The sequence below is a fragment of the Centropristis striata genome, chromosome 17 (genome assembly GCF_030273125.1).
Source record: "Centropristis striata isolate RG_2023a ecotype Rhode Island chromosome 17, C.striata_1.0, whole genome shotgun sequence".
Taxonomy (NCBI): Eukaryota; Metazoa; Chordata; class Actinopteri; order Perciformes; family Serranidae; genus Centropristis; species Centropristis striata.
In genome coordinates this window covers 3,123,936-3,142,866 of record NC_081533.1, presented here as the reverse complement: position 1 = coordinate 3,142,866, position 18,931 = coordinate 3,123,936, and the positions used below count along the sequence as shown (strand labels likewise).

The 18,931-nt window shown below is 35.0% G+C and overlaps 1 protein-coding gene and 1 long non-coding RNA gene across 2 annotated transcripts; both read right to left on the bottom strand.

The window, feature by feature from the left end:
• Positions 1-175: 175 nt before the first annotated feature.
• On the bottom strand, positions 176-6,496 carry LOC131989512 (butyrophilin subfamily 2 member A2-like). The gene is made up of 5 exons (XM_059354754.1): positions 6,150-6,496; positions 3,978-4,355; positions 2,954-3,028; positions 2,055-2,176; positions 176-1,949 (listed from the first exon to the last, which is right to left on the bottom strand). Exons 1-5 carry the CDS (start codon positions 6,238-6,240, stop codon positions 1,914-1,916), a joined length of 702 nt encoding a protein of 233 aa, XP_059210737.1. The 5' UTR covers positions 6,241-6,496; the 3' UTR covers positions 176-1,913.
• Positions 6,497-10,688: 4,192 nt separating this feature from the next.
• On the bottom strand, positions 10,689-17,241 carry LOC131989537 (uncharacterized). Its single transcript, XR_009395962.1, has 3 exons — positions 17,184-17,241; positions 17,025-17,091; positions 10,689-11,216 (listed from the first exon to the last, which is right to left on the bottom strand). It is a non-coding gene; the product is annotated as an uncharacterized LOC131989537 (long non-coding RNA).
• Positions 17,242-18,931: the final 1,690 nt, after the last annotated feature.

Below are 18,931 nucleotides of genomic sequence, written 5' to 3'. Positions count from 1 at the left end.
ATGAATGTTTTGTATTAAACCATATAAACTGAGATTACGAGGTAATAAAATGCTCTTGTGAGAGAATATTAAGTGTAGATATGAGGTAAACAACATGTGGTGATGAAGAAGTTGATTGTTCCATGTGATTGAAAGCTTTGTCAACACCGTCACGGCATACATGGTGCAAACACACTGCAATCACCCACATGATGTATTTGGCAATTCTCAGTTACATAAAAACAAGACATCAGTACAGCTAAAAAAACAGAGTTGAAACACGTGAGTAAAAAAAAAAAAAACAGAGTAAGTAACACGTGAGAATGTCCTGAATAAAGTGCAACAACCTTTGCAAAATAATGTGGTGATAAGGTGCTCACATAAAAGGTTTCAACAGGGAAAAGAAATGCTTGAAGGCCTAATCAAACACATACAGCATTGATGACAACACAAAACTATATTTAAAGTGCATAATTAATGAGAGGTCATTTAATCTGTAAGATCGCAACAAGAACAATGTTTAACCAAAGAAAAGTCCAGCTTTTATTGGAACAGTTTAGAATAAATTAACAGATAAAAACGACAACAGTTCAGCAAGAGTTAACAAACAGATTCAGACCAACAAGGTTCTCGTTATTTAACAGCAAAGGACATTATGTACTACACACACAGATAGACCACACATAGAAATAATTAAATTACAACAATAAAAAAACAAAAAAAACAAAACAAAAGAACAAGTGGTGTTAAAGGAGCAGAAACAATCAGTGATGCATTTAAAATGTAACATTTGCACATTTTCAGTCTGTTAAAAACAAAAAGGTTAAAACACTGAATAAAACCTAAATCATCAGCCATTAATCAGTCATAAATAACCTCCTAAAGCTGCCACTTTCTTTCTTTCACCTTAAAAAAAGTCGTTTATCCCATTAACCCATAAGCACCCACGGTGACACCCATGTAACAAACACTTTAAATATTCTAGACCAGGGGTCTCAAACTCAAATTACCTGGGGGCCGCTGGAGGCAGTATCAAAATGACCAAAACATCTAAATTACTTAAAAAAGACACAAAAAAGACAGACAAAATGACTTAAAAAGACACAAAATGACCAAGAAAGACACAAAATGACAGAAAAAAACACTAAATTACTTAAAAAAGACACAAAATGACCAAAAAAAGACACAAAATGACAGAAAAAAACTAAATTACTTAAAAAAAGACACAAAACCCTCCACAAAATTACTAAAAAAAGACACAAAATGACCAAAAAAAACCCACATCATAAATATGTTCTGCATGGTTCACTTGGTCTGTGATATATCCCCCATAACTTTCCTTTATGGATAACTGGGTCTGGGTTCTTATGGGTTAATATAATGTTTAACAAATATTTTTTCACTTTGACTGTTGCAATATTGTTTAGTGGTGTGTAATACGATAACACAAAAGATCAAACACATGATAAGAGCAAATATCTGATATAAGAACTTAACAGCTGTTTGGCAATAAGCTTTTGTTTTTCACTTGCCGACTGTGAGAAACCTTCATTTCTGTCTCACCTGTGTATTTAGACTTTAGCACAGTATAAATAGAGCTGTGTTTGCAGTACAAATGACCCTTTTATTTGTCTAGTACTCAAATTACTTCACCTGCCATGCAAATTATGTAAAGGAAGATGAAATGTTCCCTTGTGTCAAAGCCCAACATGTAAATCTATTCAGAGATAAAGTTCCTTCAGGTTAAAGTTTTACAAAAGCTTCAGTTGGAACATTTGGAGTCTGATGTTGAAACTCTGCAGATGGTCAAACCAGCATCAACAGGAGCAAAAGTTCATATCAGAGAAACTTTTCTGGTGACAGTCTGCTTCTTTCCACAACATAAACGCCTCCAGAGTTTTGTCTCTGTCAAACATGTCTGCCAGTGTTTTTCTTCAGCACGGTGACGACAGAAGAGATGGTTTTATAAGCTGCAGAGAGAAATAAAAGAAATGTAATAATCAGTCAAATGTCTCCCAGAAAAAAATAATTGTGTTTTGCTTATTATTTTCCAGCCTTCTGTGTTGCTGACATACCTTTTGTTTTTGACACTTTGTGACACATTGTGTAAAATATGCAGTAACTCCAACAGCCAGGATCATCAGGAAGACGGAGAAAACCACGACTGGGATCAGTCTGCTCCTCTCAGACAGAACACCTGACGAGAAAAACCAAACAACTGCAGATGATGAAAGCTGCTGTAACTGGAAAACACCTGACATGCTGCAACATGAGATGACTGTGACTCAGTGTGAGGTTTCAGACTGCTTGATTGTGGTTCGGATTACAATGTCCCGAGTTCAAACAAAAGTAAACAATATTATGTAAAGTTACGCATCTAACTTCTCTGCGTCTTGTTTTTACATCATCTACATCACTTAAGGGCAGTTTTATGCATTTATTTCACTTTTTTCATTATATTTTGTAACACCTGACCATGCACTTTTTTGCCCGAACCGTACAGAATGTAAGTAGTAATTAAGTAGTAATAAGAAATTTTGTTTGTTACTGTTTCCCAACAGTAACCATGGATTTAAAAGGGTGACCTTTATATAAAAGGGATGAGAACATGTTGATCTCCTCCAATTTTGGAAACTCTTCTGTGGGTTTAGGACCAAATATGTATGTGATAAAAGAGATTGAAGGATTTGTGTTTAATACGACAACAACAGCTGTTGAGCAATTGGGCGTACGCTTTTATTGTGAAAGAGCATCAGTGGGAAATGAGTCAATAAACAAATCAACAAAATATGATAGATTACATGATGCATCTTCAAACTACAGAAGGAAAGTATATTGAGCAACTATTGCTGAAAAATGCAGATAATTAAAAGTCTTATTATGACTTTAAGAATGAAGCTTCACTGTCAAACAGGGAAAAAGAAAAAGTATCCACTCATCGCGTTGAAAAGATGGCGTTAAGACTTTTCCTCACCTTCAGCACCCCTCTCTTCTTTCTGATCAGGAGTTTGTTGTGGCGTCTCTGTTGTCCAGGTATTAGACTTTGGCACTGGAATAACAGAAGATTAGCAATTATTTACAACATTAGGCAACACTTTACAATAACCCTCATTTATAAATGGTAAACAGATAGTTTATTAATGTTTAATCATCATTTATAAACCGTATATAGGCCATTTAGAATGTTAAATACATCATTTATTAATGTTTAACTAACTACAACATTTATAAATGACAAATAGATGGTATATTAATGTAACTTTATAGTTACTTTACCATTAACAAACAATTACATTATAATTAAGAGTTTTAGTTTAGCACAAATTTTAACATTTTTGACACCATATTAAGTATGTTAATGATTTTGAAATGATTCATATACCTTTAAGACGTTGGTTTAAAACATTTAAAGATTAAATACACTGTGATAAATTATTCTGTAGTCATTTCATTTTACTTAATATATTTGATAAAATGTATTAAATATAAATGCGTCCTTGATTTTGAGGCAGTTGTTTAAGTAACTTTAATATAAAAATGTCTGAGATAGAATCTACTTATTCTGATCACATTAAATATAATCTTTATGTGTCTGTAATTCTAAATCAGGAGAATTTTGAATGAATCCAACACAATAAAATTAGTCTGTTTTTAATTAACAGGCACTTCCTGTTAAGTTGTTATTAACTCAACTTGTAACGTAGTTAGATTTAATAAAGAATATTGTGTGCAATCTGTTGCCTCAATTTTATTGAGTAGCTATAGTTTATTTTTATCTTTTTACAGTGTATGTATAGCACTTTGTAAATGGTTAATAACTGGTCTATAAACCATCTATAAACATCACGTAGTTGGTTATTGTAAAGTCTTACTCAACATTATACTCCAAGTGGAAAATAGTCGTTTCTTAAGTTGTTGACAGAAAGATATTCAAGGCACTGATCGTGTATTTAGAGATTTTTTGATACAGAATAGACAAGAGAACATGTTTTACTCACCAACGACAAGATTTACAATAGAGAACTGTGTTTTGCTCTTTAACTTGGGTATAAAACATCTGAATGCGCCTTGGTCTTGGAGCGTCACGTTGATGATCTTGAGTGAAATGTTTCCTCGTCTCAGTCCGTCCCTGAACAGCGTCGTCCTGCTGACGTACGACGACAGCTTCATGTCCGGGACCTCGCGGCTGTCCCGGTACAGGTGCACGTAGTCCACCCCCCTCAGCCTGTCGTTGGGGTCGGGCTGGATGTCCGGCCGCGACCACTCCACCGTCAGTCGAGCCACGTTGACCGGCGGCTCCACGTGACACGGCAGGATGACGTCATCGCCAGGGACGGCCACGATTGGCTGGAGCGGACCGACGACTGCAGACTGACCTGAGAAATGGAGGATAGAAATGTTTTCACCACGTGCAAAACTTTCCATAAATTCACATCCAGCTTTGATGTTATGACTGTGGTCATTATGAGCAAACTGCGTTTGTATGTGTGCCCTGTGTCTTTGTTTTCCTTTTTCATATGCAGATTGGAGCCGGAACCATCTGGTATAAAGGGAGCCAAGATGGCGGCCGTCGGTGGCTCATCCTCCTCGTCTCCCAACCGGTCACACTTTCGTTTGAGTTAATTTACGGTAATTTGGATATAATTCCCCTGTTTGAGCAGTAAGGGTGAGCTGCCGGGTTCTGTTTCTGGTTTTCTCCTGTTTAAGTAGGTAGGGAGGTAAGACTTTGTAACGAAACGAAATGACTTATGATGCAGCATAGCTTCTTTTAAATGCATGAAAATGTGTTACACTTTACTTAACGCCAACAATGAAACATCATGATTAGCTATACTGCATTATAGATGCGTCTATATGAACCTCACTTTACTTAAAGCATACATTGATCATTTATTTATACTTATGGCATCCTATGAGTCCTTATAACAATTGATTGTTGAGGTGTGTGTATAGAGGGGTATGAGTAGTTGTAATGTATTATCAGCCTCATCAGTCAGCCTGTAGTTTATAACCAGTCAAGAGCACTCATAAGACACTTGGATTTATAAGTCATTATAAGCTATATTTATAACTGTTGATATAGTGCATCATGAAGCTTTATATGTGTTTATGAGTGCAGTCATAATGCATTATGATTGATTATAATGAGCATTATAATTCACTATGAATGCGCTCATAATGAAATATAGATGTAGTCTTCATAGAAAGTGTTACCGATCATTTTTCATGCGGTAATAAATCAAGAAGTCGTCTCATTTTGTAATGAGATAGATAGGACCGGACTTCTTTTGCAACTGCTGTTGGAGAGAATGCAGGCTGAAGGCACTTCTGGGTTTGTTTCTCTGCCCCCTGCCTGGCTCCTTTCTACTGAATCTCAATACAAAATTAGACTACATCTCACTTGCAACATTAATTCTAATCAGTTTATTTACAGTTGCATCCGCCCTCTCGCTTCCCCAGTCCAAATATGTCTCTCTCGGTTTAAAATAACAGACGTTGACAGATATAACGCTGAACTCGATGCTTAAACAGGCAGTCCACAAACCAATGAGACGTCATGGTGACCACATCCATTATTTATATACAGCCTATAACAGACGTTACAGGTTTAAACCAGCTGTTAACAGAAAAAAACAGAACAAAGACCCACACAGTTTATCAGGGCTTATAAAGGCTGTATTGTTATACTGTGAGGTCATGGAACAAGTCTTTGTGTGTGTGTGTGTGTGTGTGTGTGTGTGTGTGTGTGTATTTTTAACAAATGTCTAATCACTTTAAATGTGTCATGTTTTATGGTAAATTTAGACTTGAAAAGTAACTAAAGCTGGCAGTAGAAGTATAAAGTTACATAAAATGGAAATACTCAAGTAATGTACAACTTTATCAAAATGGTACTTAAGTAGCCTACTTAGTTACTTTCCACCACTGGTTTCAACTAAGTTTAACGTAGAAGAGTCAATAGATTCGCTTTAGATGATCAAATCCAACAATAAGCTCTGTTATCAATAATAAAAAAACGAACACTCGTGATAATTATCTTTCCCTTTGGCAGTTAATTCATTTCAATGACAGCCTTTATGGAGTTAATATGCCGTTGTAGATGGATATCAGTTCGCTCGTTGGCATGGTAACAGCGTGACGCTGATGAATGAGCTTTTGTTTGAGCTTACCTTCAACAGGTGTGCAGCAGAAAATCAACAAAAGAACGACGAAGAAGAGAGGAGAGAGAGAGACGCTGGAAGTGAAGCCCTCCAAGTCCATTTAACACGGAAACACACACACACACACACACTGACACACACAGACTGAGACGATCCGCAGCAGAGGAACTACTTTATACAACACCCACACACCCACACAGACCTTTAACCATGATGTCACACTGTAGTGAAACTAGACACGCCTGCTCATGCTCACGTGATTACTGTCTGTTTTTCTTACTCATTATCATGTGAATTATCATGTGATTGACAGCCTAAATAAAGAATAACAATCATGACAATCAAAATACACATATTTCATAATGAAATTCTCCCACATATACATATATATATATATATATATATATATATATATATATATATATATATATATATATATATATATATATATATATATGCTATTTTAGGAGGGCATTAGTACACAAACAAAGATCAGAAAATTAAGATAAAATAAAAAAAATAAAACGTCTTATTTCGTCGCATTTCTTTCTTTTTTTCTCTTCATCATATTCATTTTGAGACATGACTGTCTTTAACCTCTTTGCTACAGAAAGAAAAGCATTTATAACGTTACTGGTATTTCAATAAGAGTATTCATTCATTGAACTTCAAAACGTGTTGAAAATCATAATCTAAAGCAAAACAAATACAGTTTTGATTATTAAATTAGACTGAATAAAGATGACTAAAGAGAATTGTGCTTCATTTGAAACATTTCGAAAGGAAATTTAGATATGTGGATGTATGCATGTATGGTTACAATTTGCTATAAAATAACAATTAGTTGGATGTTTTAATGTCTCACTTGCCCGTACTCTTATTTCACTCACTAATATATACATATAATAATAATAATAATAATAATAATAATAATAATACATTTTATTTCTAATGCATTTTTTATCAGCAGATCTCAAAGTGCTTAACAAGTAAAATAATTTTAAAAACAACTCAATAGAGGTAGGTTAAAAAGTCGGTTTCAAGTTTATCATTTGTAGGCCTTCCTGAATAAAAACGTTTTCAGGCCTGTCTTGAAAGAGTCTAGGCTCTGAGTGGCCCTCAGCTGGGTGGGGAGGCTGTTCCACAGGCGTGGTGCGGCCGAGCAGAAGGCTCGGTCTCCCATGGTGGAGAGTCTGGTACTGGGGACTTGGAGGAGCAGGGTGTTTGTCGATCTGAGGGTGCGGGTGGTAGACTGTAGGGGGATGAGTTCTTTGAGGTAAGTAGGTGCATGGCCATGGATGCATCTATGGGTGAGAAGCAGAATTTTGTAGTTGATCCGGGATGAGACAGGGAGCCAGTGAAGGATGGGGGTGATGTGCTCGTGTTTACGGGCTCTCATCAGGACCCTGGCAGCGCTGTTTTGGATGTATTGAAGCTTCTGGATGGTTTTGCCAGGTATCCCGATGAAGAGCCCGTTACAGTAGTCCAGTCTTGACGAAATGAAAGCGTGGACCAGTTGTTCTGCTGCTGGGAGGGGTAGAGTGGGACGGAGTCTTGAAATGTTGCGGAGATGATAGAATGAGATTTTGCAGACATGTTTTATGTGGTCGTTGAAGGTCAGGTGGGGGTCAAACCGAACTCCTAGGTTAGTTGCTGAGGTGGAGAGAGGAATGATCTGTCCGTCGAAGGTAAGTTGGGATATGGGTGAGGAGTGATCCTGATGAGGGGTGCCGATGAGGAGTGCTTCCGTTTTATTGCTGTTCAGTTGTTATTTATAATTTAAAATAGTTGAAATCGATGAAAATAATTGTAATGGTTCGGGGATCACAGGGTTAACTATGACCTCACTGGGAGGGAAATCCAAATTGCTGGAGAGTCCAAACAGTTAAATACAGTCAGTAAGTGACAAAATTTCCAATTAGAGGCAGAGAAAAGTTCCAAGTTCACATGTGATCGTAAGCTGAAGTTATACAAGTGACACGTGGGAATTTTGTCACTTACTGACAGTCAATTACTGTTTGGATATATATATTTATATTTTTTATATATATATGATTCTATAGAGCTGTTTGGACACTGGCTCTGCCTTAAATCATCTCCATCTCACTGATAATCTCCTTTTTGTACTTCATATAAGTGGCAGTTTACACAGGGAAACACAGTTAAAAAGCAGGTAAAATGTACTTCAAGATGATGCATATATGTGAGTATTAACCTGACTTGAATGCCATAATTCTGCAAAAAAATGTCATGAAAATTCACAACATATTTCATATTAGTAAATTTAATTTACCAAATTCGAATTGAGCACTACAACAAAAACAAAAACTGGCGAGAGCCGCAGAAACTGGCGTCGGTCGAGGGGAAATCCCAGTATCTAAATAACTTTATTCAAATATTATGACTCATCGGTCTCTGCTGGTTTCCCCTACTTTACAGCTGTATAATACAATAAAAACACAATGACATAACAATAAAATTACAGTTAAACAGAAAATATTTGAAGTAACTAACTGTGTGTACAGTGTGCAGTGCAGGAAACACGCTCACCTGTTAGAGAAAGGTGCGAGTCGCGCTTTATTTAGTCCATGAAGTCAGGAGGATGGTGACGTCAGAGGTGAGAAAGAGAGGTGCACTTTATAAGATTTTAGATTTTAGTTTAAAGTTTAATCCGAGCCATAGAGAGAATGGTCCGAGCAGACAGGCTGCAGAGTCTCTTCCTGGTTTCAAAGTCAGATCTGAGAGCAGCACGAGGGAGGCGTCTTAAAGGCGCAAACACACTTACATTCATGTTCAGTTGTTCAATAAAACTATATTATATAATTATTTCTTGGTATCATTTTGTCTTTTTTCTGCTTGACTTTTAATGGGTGAAAAAAGTTAATTTGTATTTATTCGTAATGTATACATATTTTTTCCTTTTTTTTCTTTTACAAAATAATTTTTTTCAAAATATCTTTTTTCATATAATAATAATAATAATAATAATAATATGTTATATGATTATATGATTATTTAAAGTTTTAACAATTCAAAATAAAAAGGATTTAACATCTTGGTTTCATTTAGTCCTTTTTCTGCTTGTGTTTTAATGGGTGAAAAAAGTTAATTTGAAATAAAAATATATATATTTAGTTAAAAACAATATGTAATATATACAAAATATATTTTTGTACGTTATTTTGTAAAAATAATGATTTTCAAAATTACTTTTTTCATATGTAACAATAATAATAATAACAATAACAATAACATTATTATTAATAATAATAATAATAATATTAGTAATAGTAATATCTTATATGATTGTATTATTATTTAAAGTTTGAAAAATGCAAAATATAAATGATTAAACATCAATGCATCTATGCATCTTTGGTTTAAATATTAAACATGAAAGTCTTTATTCTTTTTGTCTTCACCTCAGTCATATCAGAGAATAATGTAACATATAAATGTTCCACCCAGTTCTTCTCACATTTTTTCATAAAATGTTCTGATGATTGAATGCAGTGGTGGAAGAATTATTTAGATCTCTTACTTTAGTAAAATCTCCACTATAAGTAAAAGTCCTGCATTCACAAATACAAAAAGTACTTATTGTGTAAAAAAAAGGGTTTGTAATGCAGAATGTCCCACGGAGATCGTTTTATATATTATACGTATATTATTAGATTATTATTATTATTATTGATGCATTTATGTAATCAGCGTTATAATGAATTAATTACTATAGAATATACTTACTGAGGATTAATTTACAAAAATGCACAATTATTTTAATGGGTTTTTTTTACCTGTAAAGTAACTAAAGCTGTCAGTTAAATGGAGTACAATATTTACCTCTAAATATAATTGTGTAGAAGAATAAAGTTACATAAAATGGAAATACTCTAGTAAAGTACAGGTACCTTAAAACTGTACCTAAGTACAGTATTGGAGTAAATGTAGATTCCACTACTGATCTACATGTTTCAGTGATTATTTGTTTTTAACTTCAGTTTCTCTGTTGGGTTCAATGGTGCAAGTCAGCTTTAACTTCCTGTTACAAAATTTTGCTGAGTCTTTCAGAAAAAAACATGTTTTTTTCCTCCTGCTCTTTCCACATGTGGTTTTTTTGCCACATGACGATGACAAGATGTTTTGACTTTTTATGACCATATTGATGATGACTCAGCAAATTTAGAAGTAAGATCATAATACAGTGTATATCAGTCAATTGATTCATTCATTTTTTTCACATAAAATCATATAAGGTACAATTTCAAAGAAATGTAACCCAACTTTTCAATGTGTACACTCATTACTTAATAAATATGTCCTTTTAAAATACTATACCTTTCTTTGTATATTTTTGAAGGATATCAATCTGTAGGTAAGATGAAAGACCAAGTGACCCAATCATACAAAGAACAATGGTACATAAGTTAAAAATGTGGAGACAAATCTCAAAAAAGTGAAAAACTTTACAAATAAAGCAAATATATCTTTATGCATTATTGTCGATGTGCGTTTTTTCTTTTGTTCTTTGAGTGTGAAAACATTAAATAAATCAGAATGATGAATGAGACACATTTATACCACAGCCTAGACAGTTATGTAGTTTCTAAAAATGAAGAAACAAAAAGATGACGCCTGCAAACGTCAACACTAAACGTCATTTGATTGTGTTAGCGGCTGTACAAACATTCCATTAAATCCATGAAATCTTTCTTTTCATGTTTACCAGCACACCAAAAAAGAAATGGGAGGTGGAATCATGCACTTTGCACGCAAAGCTTCTATTCTAAATCTGACAGTTTGGCAACATTAATGCGTTGGTGGATTTAATTTTGGATTAAACTGGAACAAAAGTCAGCCTGTTTGATTTTGAAACTGTGTTTAAGCCAGGATGTATTTACAGTTTGTTGTAAAATAGATGATGGTGGTGGTGTCCTACTGACATGTCACAGTGAAGTTGACCTTTGGGAGGAGTCAGCAGTCAGAAGTTGATCTGAACTCTGGTCACGGAGGACTGGAGCCGATCCCAGCTGACACTGGGCCAGAGGAGGGTTACACCCTGGACCGGTCTCCACACTATCACAGGAATGACACAGACACACAGACAAATATTCATGCTCTCATTCACTCAGACCCGGATTCAAACCCTCTTGGTGTGATCTGCGGATAGATGAGAATAATCACATTTGAGGTCTTGTATTCAGGATTCTGAACTAGTTGAATCAGTTTTAACCGTAACTCTCCCAACACTGACTGAGAATGACAACATGCTGACTAACCTCATGCTGCTGCACAACCCAATTTCAGTAGTTGGGTTCATTTTTATCACTATATTATTGTCTAAGTCAGGGAGATCAAACTCAAATTACCTGGGGGCCGCTAAAGGCAGTATCAAAATGACCAAAAAAAGACACAAAATTATTTAAAAAAAGACACAAAAGTATTAAAAAAAGACACACAATGACCCAAAAAATACACAAAATTACTAAAAAAAACACAAAATTATTACAAAAAGATACAATTACCAAAAAAAGACACAAATTACCAAAATAAGACACAAAATTATTACAAAAAAGACAAAATTATTTTAAAAAAAGACACAAAACTACCAAAAAAAGTAATTAAAGGGACCTTCCACACACAACACGGTAAAGTGCCATTCATATAAAACTCACATTAAACTTTCATATCAAGCTGGGGGCCACAAAATATCATCACGAGGGCCACAATTGGCCCGCGGGCCGTGAGTTTGAGACTCATGGTCTAAGTAATCAAAACTTCAAGCAAAAAGCCTTTCTGAAAGTATTTCCTTTCAACTTTTCTGAATATAAAGCGGGCAGGTGTTTACAGTGATACTGCAGAAAGAAAGAGTTTACAGTTCAATGACTTTAATTATTAAGGTGGAGTGTTTGACTTTGTGCTATAATGTGAGTCATCAGACAACACTTCTCTCTGATGAGTTGGTTCTTTCTGTCGTGTAAATCTTGGTCACATGTCAATCTAGGTCATGAATAATGGTTTAAGAATGGCTGTAAATAGAAGATAAGCCCTCTCACATACTTTCTTGTGCTCTGATTGTTGCAAAAAATGTGGCATGAGTCATCACTAAAGGCTCAGTAAACCAAACCAAGCATGCACACAAAACATGAACAAACAAAGTCAGAGATTGATGCAGAATAATGATAAAACAAATCTGACAGATTGTGGGACAAAAACCTGTACCTGTAAATACCTGCTGAGTTTAAAGTTAACCAGTGTTTTCTTCTCTGTTGTCCTCTTTCTTTGTGTGTTTTTATATCATAAGACACTACACACCGGTCTCAGCTCTGAAATTAGAAAACTTTTCTTTCACAAAGTCCTCACTATGTGAGAAATGTCCCATCACACTAACACTGACTGGACAGTTTTCCCTCTGAGCGTCTAATATTGCAGCAGCGTGAAATAACATGCAAAAAGTGTTTTTTTTTAAATCTGTTTTACTGAAACTTCCTACCTAAGTGCTTTTTTCCTCTTAAGCTCATGCTTAGTACATCTAATATCGCCATTTTGTGAAATAACATGCAAAAAAGGAAACATTTCTCAATTTTTATTTTATTTTTGTGGCTTAAACACACAATTTACCACTAAATGATTATGCAAAATTAAAGATTAAACTACTCAGCAGCATCTAAAGTCGTAAAAATAGTTTCTTATTTGCAGTATACATACTTTTCTTCCAGTGAAAACTGGATTCAGAGTCAGATTATAGTTATAATAAATTTTACCGGTTGAATGTTCTGCTTGATTAATTTCTGTCTCAAATCTGGCTATAAAAAGTTGAATTCAGTTTATTATTTGCCGAATAAATAACAATAACATTTTTAGTTTTAAACAAGTTTTTATGACAGCTGGTCTAATAAATGTGTTAAGCACTGTATGTAAAAAAAACTGCAGAAATGTCTTGAAGTCTGTAGAAAAGTCTGTAGTCTGACTTTTTTTTTTTTTTTTTTATATTTGCAGTAATAAACCACACCTGATCCACCTCAGCAACACAGAGATATGGTGTTGTCGAGGCAGAGACGCATGTTTACAACCTTTGATTAAAAACAGTGAAACTGAAAGCTGCAGATGTGTTTCAGTGGTGAGTTTCACCATCAAGTGAACTTCTGGGGGGTTTCTCAGCTGTCAATCATCTACACACTCAGGTGTGATTTGAGACTTCAGGAAGTATTAGTAAGTAGGTCTATTTTTAGTTTCTGTAGTGAAATAGAAATAGCCTCTTTAAACAGGAATGTCTTCATTCCTTTTGATAGCACCACCACCTCTTTAGAGTCTCATAATGAGCTTAAACCTGTTCACACACCTGATGACCTCATCAGACATTGGTTTTTATCACATATAATCATTGGGCTTCATGGATTCTCATCTTAACTTTCTGTGTTTGTGCCCATGTGAAACTTTTAAATATTAGAACATTGTTGAATGCAGCAAGTTCTCCTAAATCACTTGTACAAACCATCTCATAATATTCTCTATATATAAATACTAGTACTATAAACTATTTTGAAACAAATTTAAAAAACAGAATAAAAACAAGAAATCAAGGAAAATGAATTAAGAGCAATGGTAAAAAAAAAGGGTTTTTGACCTATTTTTAATAAATATAAAATATCTCAACTTGCAGGAATGCTTCATGTTATGTAACCAAAGGTAAAATTATATTTAGTCCTGCAATAAAGTAGAATAAATAAAGGAAAATAATACATATTGTTATTATTTTAATTTTACCTTTGTTTACATAACACAAAGAATTCCTGCATTTTTAGATATTTTATGCTTTTTAAAAATAGAATAAAGACTATTTTTTAAACCATTTTTATAAAAAATTTCATCCGTCTCGTTTTTTTGTCTTTATTCTCTGCTTTTGATCACATAACATGCACAGTCCTACCAGTTTATGTATTTAATATTTCTTAACCCTTAATAGGACACTCATTGCAATACTTGCAAATTCCAAATTTCAACCCTAGAGAATATTGGAGGATATTACATACTGCCAGAATGTGTAAAAAACAAACAAAAAAAACATACGGACCCAGGGGAGGGGGATAATATTTTGAGAAATAAATTTACGAGATTAAAGTGGCAAATCTACGATAAAATGTGCAGATTTATGAGATTTAAAGTGGTGAATCTGCAAGAAAAAAAGTTGCTTTTCCCCACTTTTTTCTCGTAAATCTGTGACTTTTTTTCCACGCAGATTTGCCACTTTAAATCTCTTAAATCTGCGACTTTTTTTCTTGTAGATTTGCCACTTTAATCTAGTAAATATGCAACTTTTTTCTCGAAATATTTTTTATTTTTATTTTGGATATCCGCTGAAGTTACCAAATACGGTTCTTTGCCTGATAAAGGGTTAAAATAGAACAAAGACCCATTTTTTAAACCATTTTTTAATTCATCCGTCTCGTTTTTTGTCTTTATTCTCTGTTTTTGATCACATATCATGCACAATCCTGCCAGTTTATGTATTTAATGACAGTCATATCCCGTGGCTATTCCAACATACAAAGTGATTATGTACATTCACTGAGTGAAGATTTAGAAAATAAAACATATATTTCTCGCTAGAAATGTGATCAAAATCCATTTTTATGCAGAAACTAAGTCAAAATATGGATTGTTTTCACTAAAAATGAGAGAACTGTCCGCCATGTTTTTTGTTCTGACCGCCGGGACCTTGAAAGTCACGTGACTTGGAACAAACCAATAGCCACGGGATATGACTGTCATTAACTTGCATTGTAGCGAAATCCGTGGCTATTCCATGGATTTTGAGTTAAGCGAAATCCGTGGCTATTTCACGGATTTCTGTGAGAACAGGTTCAATTTTAGACGATCAGCTGTGCGTACCTGTATTAAAAAGTCCCTGACTCATCGTTGTGTTTCTGTCATGTGAGAGGTGTTTTACCTGTCCTACACACTGCTTATTTCCTCTTGAGGGTTTTTTTCCCCCCACATGTGATATTCAGCTGATTTTGGAGGCTTTTATTAGTAACAGATGCTCCAGGAACTTGATCTGCATGTTCACCAAGTGTCAAGTTTTTTTCCGACGATCTAAACAGACTGTGGTCACGTGTGACTGTGAGCGCTGCATGCTGTGATTGGCTCCACTGCTCTCGTGACATTCAACAGGAAAATAAAAGGAGCCTGCTTACAGCTAATCGATCATTTGGTACAATCTGTGATCCAAATATAAACCAAATGTTAGATCCACAACACCAGAGATAGAATGACAAGTGAAGGACAACTACATTAAATGCAGTGGTGGTTTTAAAGTTACAGCAAAACTTAAATAAAATAAATGAATGTTACATTTTCTTCGCCCTGATTCTGATAAAAGGTCTCTTCACTTGGACTTGACTCCCAAAACAAATGACTTGAGACTTGAAAGTTAACCCCTCTGGAGTCACCATCACATCCAGATATACCAAATAAAATGGAGACAAGCTCACATACAGGTATATTAAGTATAAATGATAGAACTGGATGTAACCCTCTCATATGTTATATTTGCAACCTTTCTTCGCATTTGCAACATTTAAAATTATTTATGACAGTGTTTTGAAAGTTAAAAAAAAAGATTCAAAATCACATTTTATGTTGGACTAAAGAACTAAAAAAGACACAAAATTACAAAAAAAGAAACAAAATGACACGGAAAATGACACGGAATAACTAAAAAAAGACACAAAATTACCACAAAAAAAAAAGACATAAAATTACCAAAATTGTTACGCTAAACACACAAAACACAAATAAAATAGAGTCCCACTAGAATAAAAAAAAAACAGAGTTGATGACAGGATCACACAATCACAAGATCACATTTATGTTGGTTTTTCTTTGTTTTTCTTTGTTTCTTTTTGGTTCAAAATGTTTTAATCCAGTAAGTCAGACTAAAAAGTCAATTATTATTAGGTCATATAGATGAGGTTGTCCTGAAAAAAAAACACCCAACATGGCATTTAAACATGTTTTAAGTGGTGTATACAGTCAGGATGAAAAGGATTCAAAAATGGACAAAATAGCCCAAAAAGACTTAAAAGAGTTAAAACAATCAAATCTAGAGCCGGATACTTTTCACAGGTAGGCTCCTGAGAAGGAGCTGTGTTGGTCAAATGGAAATGTTACGGGTCCCGTGGACGGGGACCACGGAGACAAATAAGGTTACCTGTAAAAGCAGGTGAAGAGCGGAGTAGTGAAGACACGAGGCTTCTCTGTTTTCCTCCAGAATGTGTCTGAGTCTGATTTATTTACCAAAAATACAAAATAAAAGCTTTGTAAACACTAGACATTAGTTCCTATCATTCACTGGTTCTTTGATCACATTATTTACATTTTACCACAACTCAAGTGAAACATTTCCCCTTTAACCTTTTTCAGTTTCTCTAATCATGACATTTCTTTCACACACAGAAGTTCTATTAAATAAACCATATCAGTAAATATGATACATTTTGTCTTATTCAGTAATTCGCTGATAGAAATCACTATTCACAGTGTACTATGAGAATCCAATATGCTGGACAACCATTTAAGTGCATTGTTAACTTCACAGAATTGCTAAAGGCTTGTGCTACATCAGCTTATCAGCTCAGACTCTTTTAATATAAACAGTAAATATTAACAAAACAACATAACAAAATACATGTTACCCCAAAAAAGATACAAATAATAACCTCGGCTGTAATTGGCAGCCGTGCGCGAAACTTCTTTCATTACCAACTCGTCTTTATCTGTAACTCACTCGGCCAAATCATCATAAACTCTCTTGGTTATCTTAGCACAGGTAACAGGCAACAACACAAAATAATATGTAACGGGGCTCACACCATTACCGACCTGTAAAAGCAGGTGGAGAGCGGAGTAGTGAAGACACGAGGCTTCTCTGTTTTCCTCCAGAATGTGTCTGAGGGGCAGCGACAGGTGGCACCCTATTATCGTACCATTATTGTCCCATTAGCATGTAATTTACATTAAATAATATTACTGTGGCCATACCCTCTCAGGGGCGCCACAGAAACCAACTACAGTAGAGAATCAATGGTGAAATAAAAAAACAAAAGAAAACAGTGATGCATTTTTCAGCCCCACGGAGCTCAAACGGGAGACAGTAGAGCCACCTAGTGGTCAATTTCTTCTACTGCATGTTCATTTCATACAGACGCTGTCCAGCTCTGATCTAGTTACATGTAATGATAAACTCCAGACACAAAATGACCAAAAAAAAAACACAAAATAACTAAAAAAAAGACACAAAATTACCAAAAAAGACACAAAATGACCAAAATTGTTACGCTAAACACACAAGACACAAATCAAATGGAGTCCCACTAGAATAAAAACCAGAGTTGATGACAGGATCACACACAATCACAAGATCACATTTATGTTCTTTGTTTCTTTTTGCTTTAAAATGTTGTTCCAGTAAGTCAGAATGAAAAAAATCAATTATTATTAGGTAATATAGGTAAAGTTGTGCTGGAAAAAACAACAACAACAACATAGCATTTAAACATGTTTTAAGTGGTGTATACACAGGATTCAAAAATCACAGTTACAATTATAATGTAAATGTTATTTCAACATGGATATTTGCTCAATTGAAATGTTAGAGTTTTTTTTTTGCAGAACAGAAGAGAGGAGAATAATATCATCTTAACTTTTAAGCCAAGTTTTTTACAAAAAAAAGAAAAACTGAACTTGGAGGAAAAAGAGGGAGCGTCATTTCTTGGAATACACGCCTACTGGAGAGTATAAAGCCCAAGTGTTTTAATCTGTACAGAAAGTCTTGACACACACATTAGAAAGTGTTGGATCAACAGCTGTGAGACGATACGGAGCAGTTTTAAAGGGCGACTGGATGATTTACAGGTGAGTAAGATTTACTTTCAGTTGTCTGAATATTATCTGTGTCTTTTCTGTCACCTTCAGTCCGCTCGATGGACACGTTGGGGATTTTGTTTCGCTGCAAGAGTCACTAAGAGCAAATGTTGGATCCACTTCTGACAAACAAATCAACAGAGAATTAACGGTCCGTCTCTGCAACGCGATCTCTGAGACTGTCCCACCTGGACGTTAGCTGTAGCAGGTGTGGATGAAAAAGTCAGTAAAGTGACTCAAAGTACAGACGTGTCTATGTGCGTGTCTATGTGTGTGTGTTCTCTTGGCTCCACAATCTTGTTGTTGGAATAATTGTTCTCTGACATCATGTAGCGAATATCAGAACAACAGCTCAGAGGAACTGTTGTGTAACCAAGGGTGTAGTATGGTTTGAGAAGTAAGGGAGGAAACAAAACAGGGTCTGGGGGGAATATAGTACTAAAATATGTCAAATCAAAAGCTTTCTTAACTTTCTGTATTGTTTAATACACACAACCGCTCAAAACTTTGGGGTCACTTAGAAATGTCCTCATTTTGATAGAAAAGAACATTTTTTTTTATTAAAATAACATTAAAGGTCTCTCAGGTTCGTAGATTGGAAGCCCAAGAGTAAACACACACCAGAGAAAAAAATCTGGTCTCAATGCAGGCCTTTAATTAGGTCACAGGTAAAGTTATGCAGCGCTGGACTGACTGACACAGCTCTCGCAGGATCCCAATCAGAGTGAGCACCGATTTCTGTAACATTAGGGTGTGTTTCCACTACAGTCGAATACCCTGAATAAGGCGGATCTCCCTCGCCGAAACGCCCCTAATTTGAATGTGAGCCGCTCTAGCGGCCACTTGACCAGACGTTTTTTGGCCGT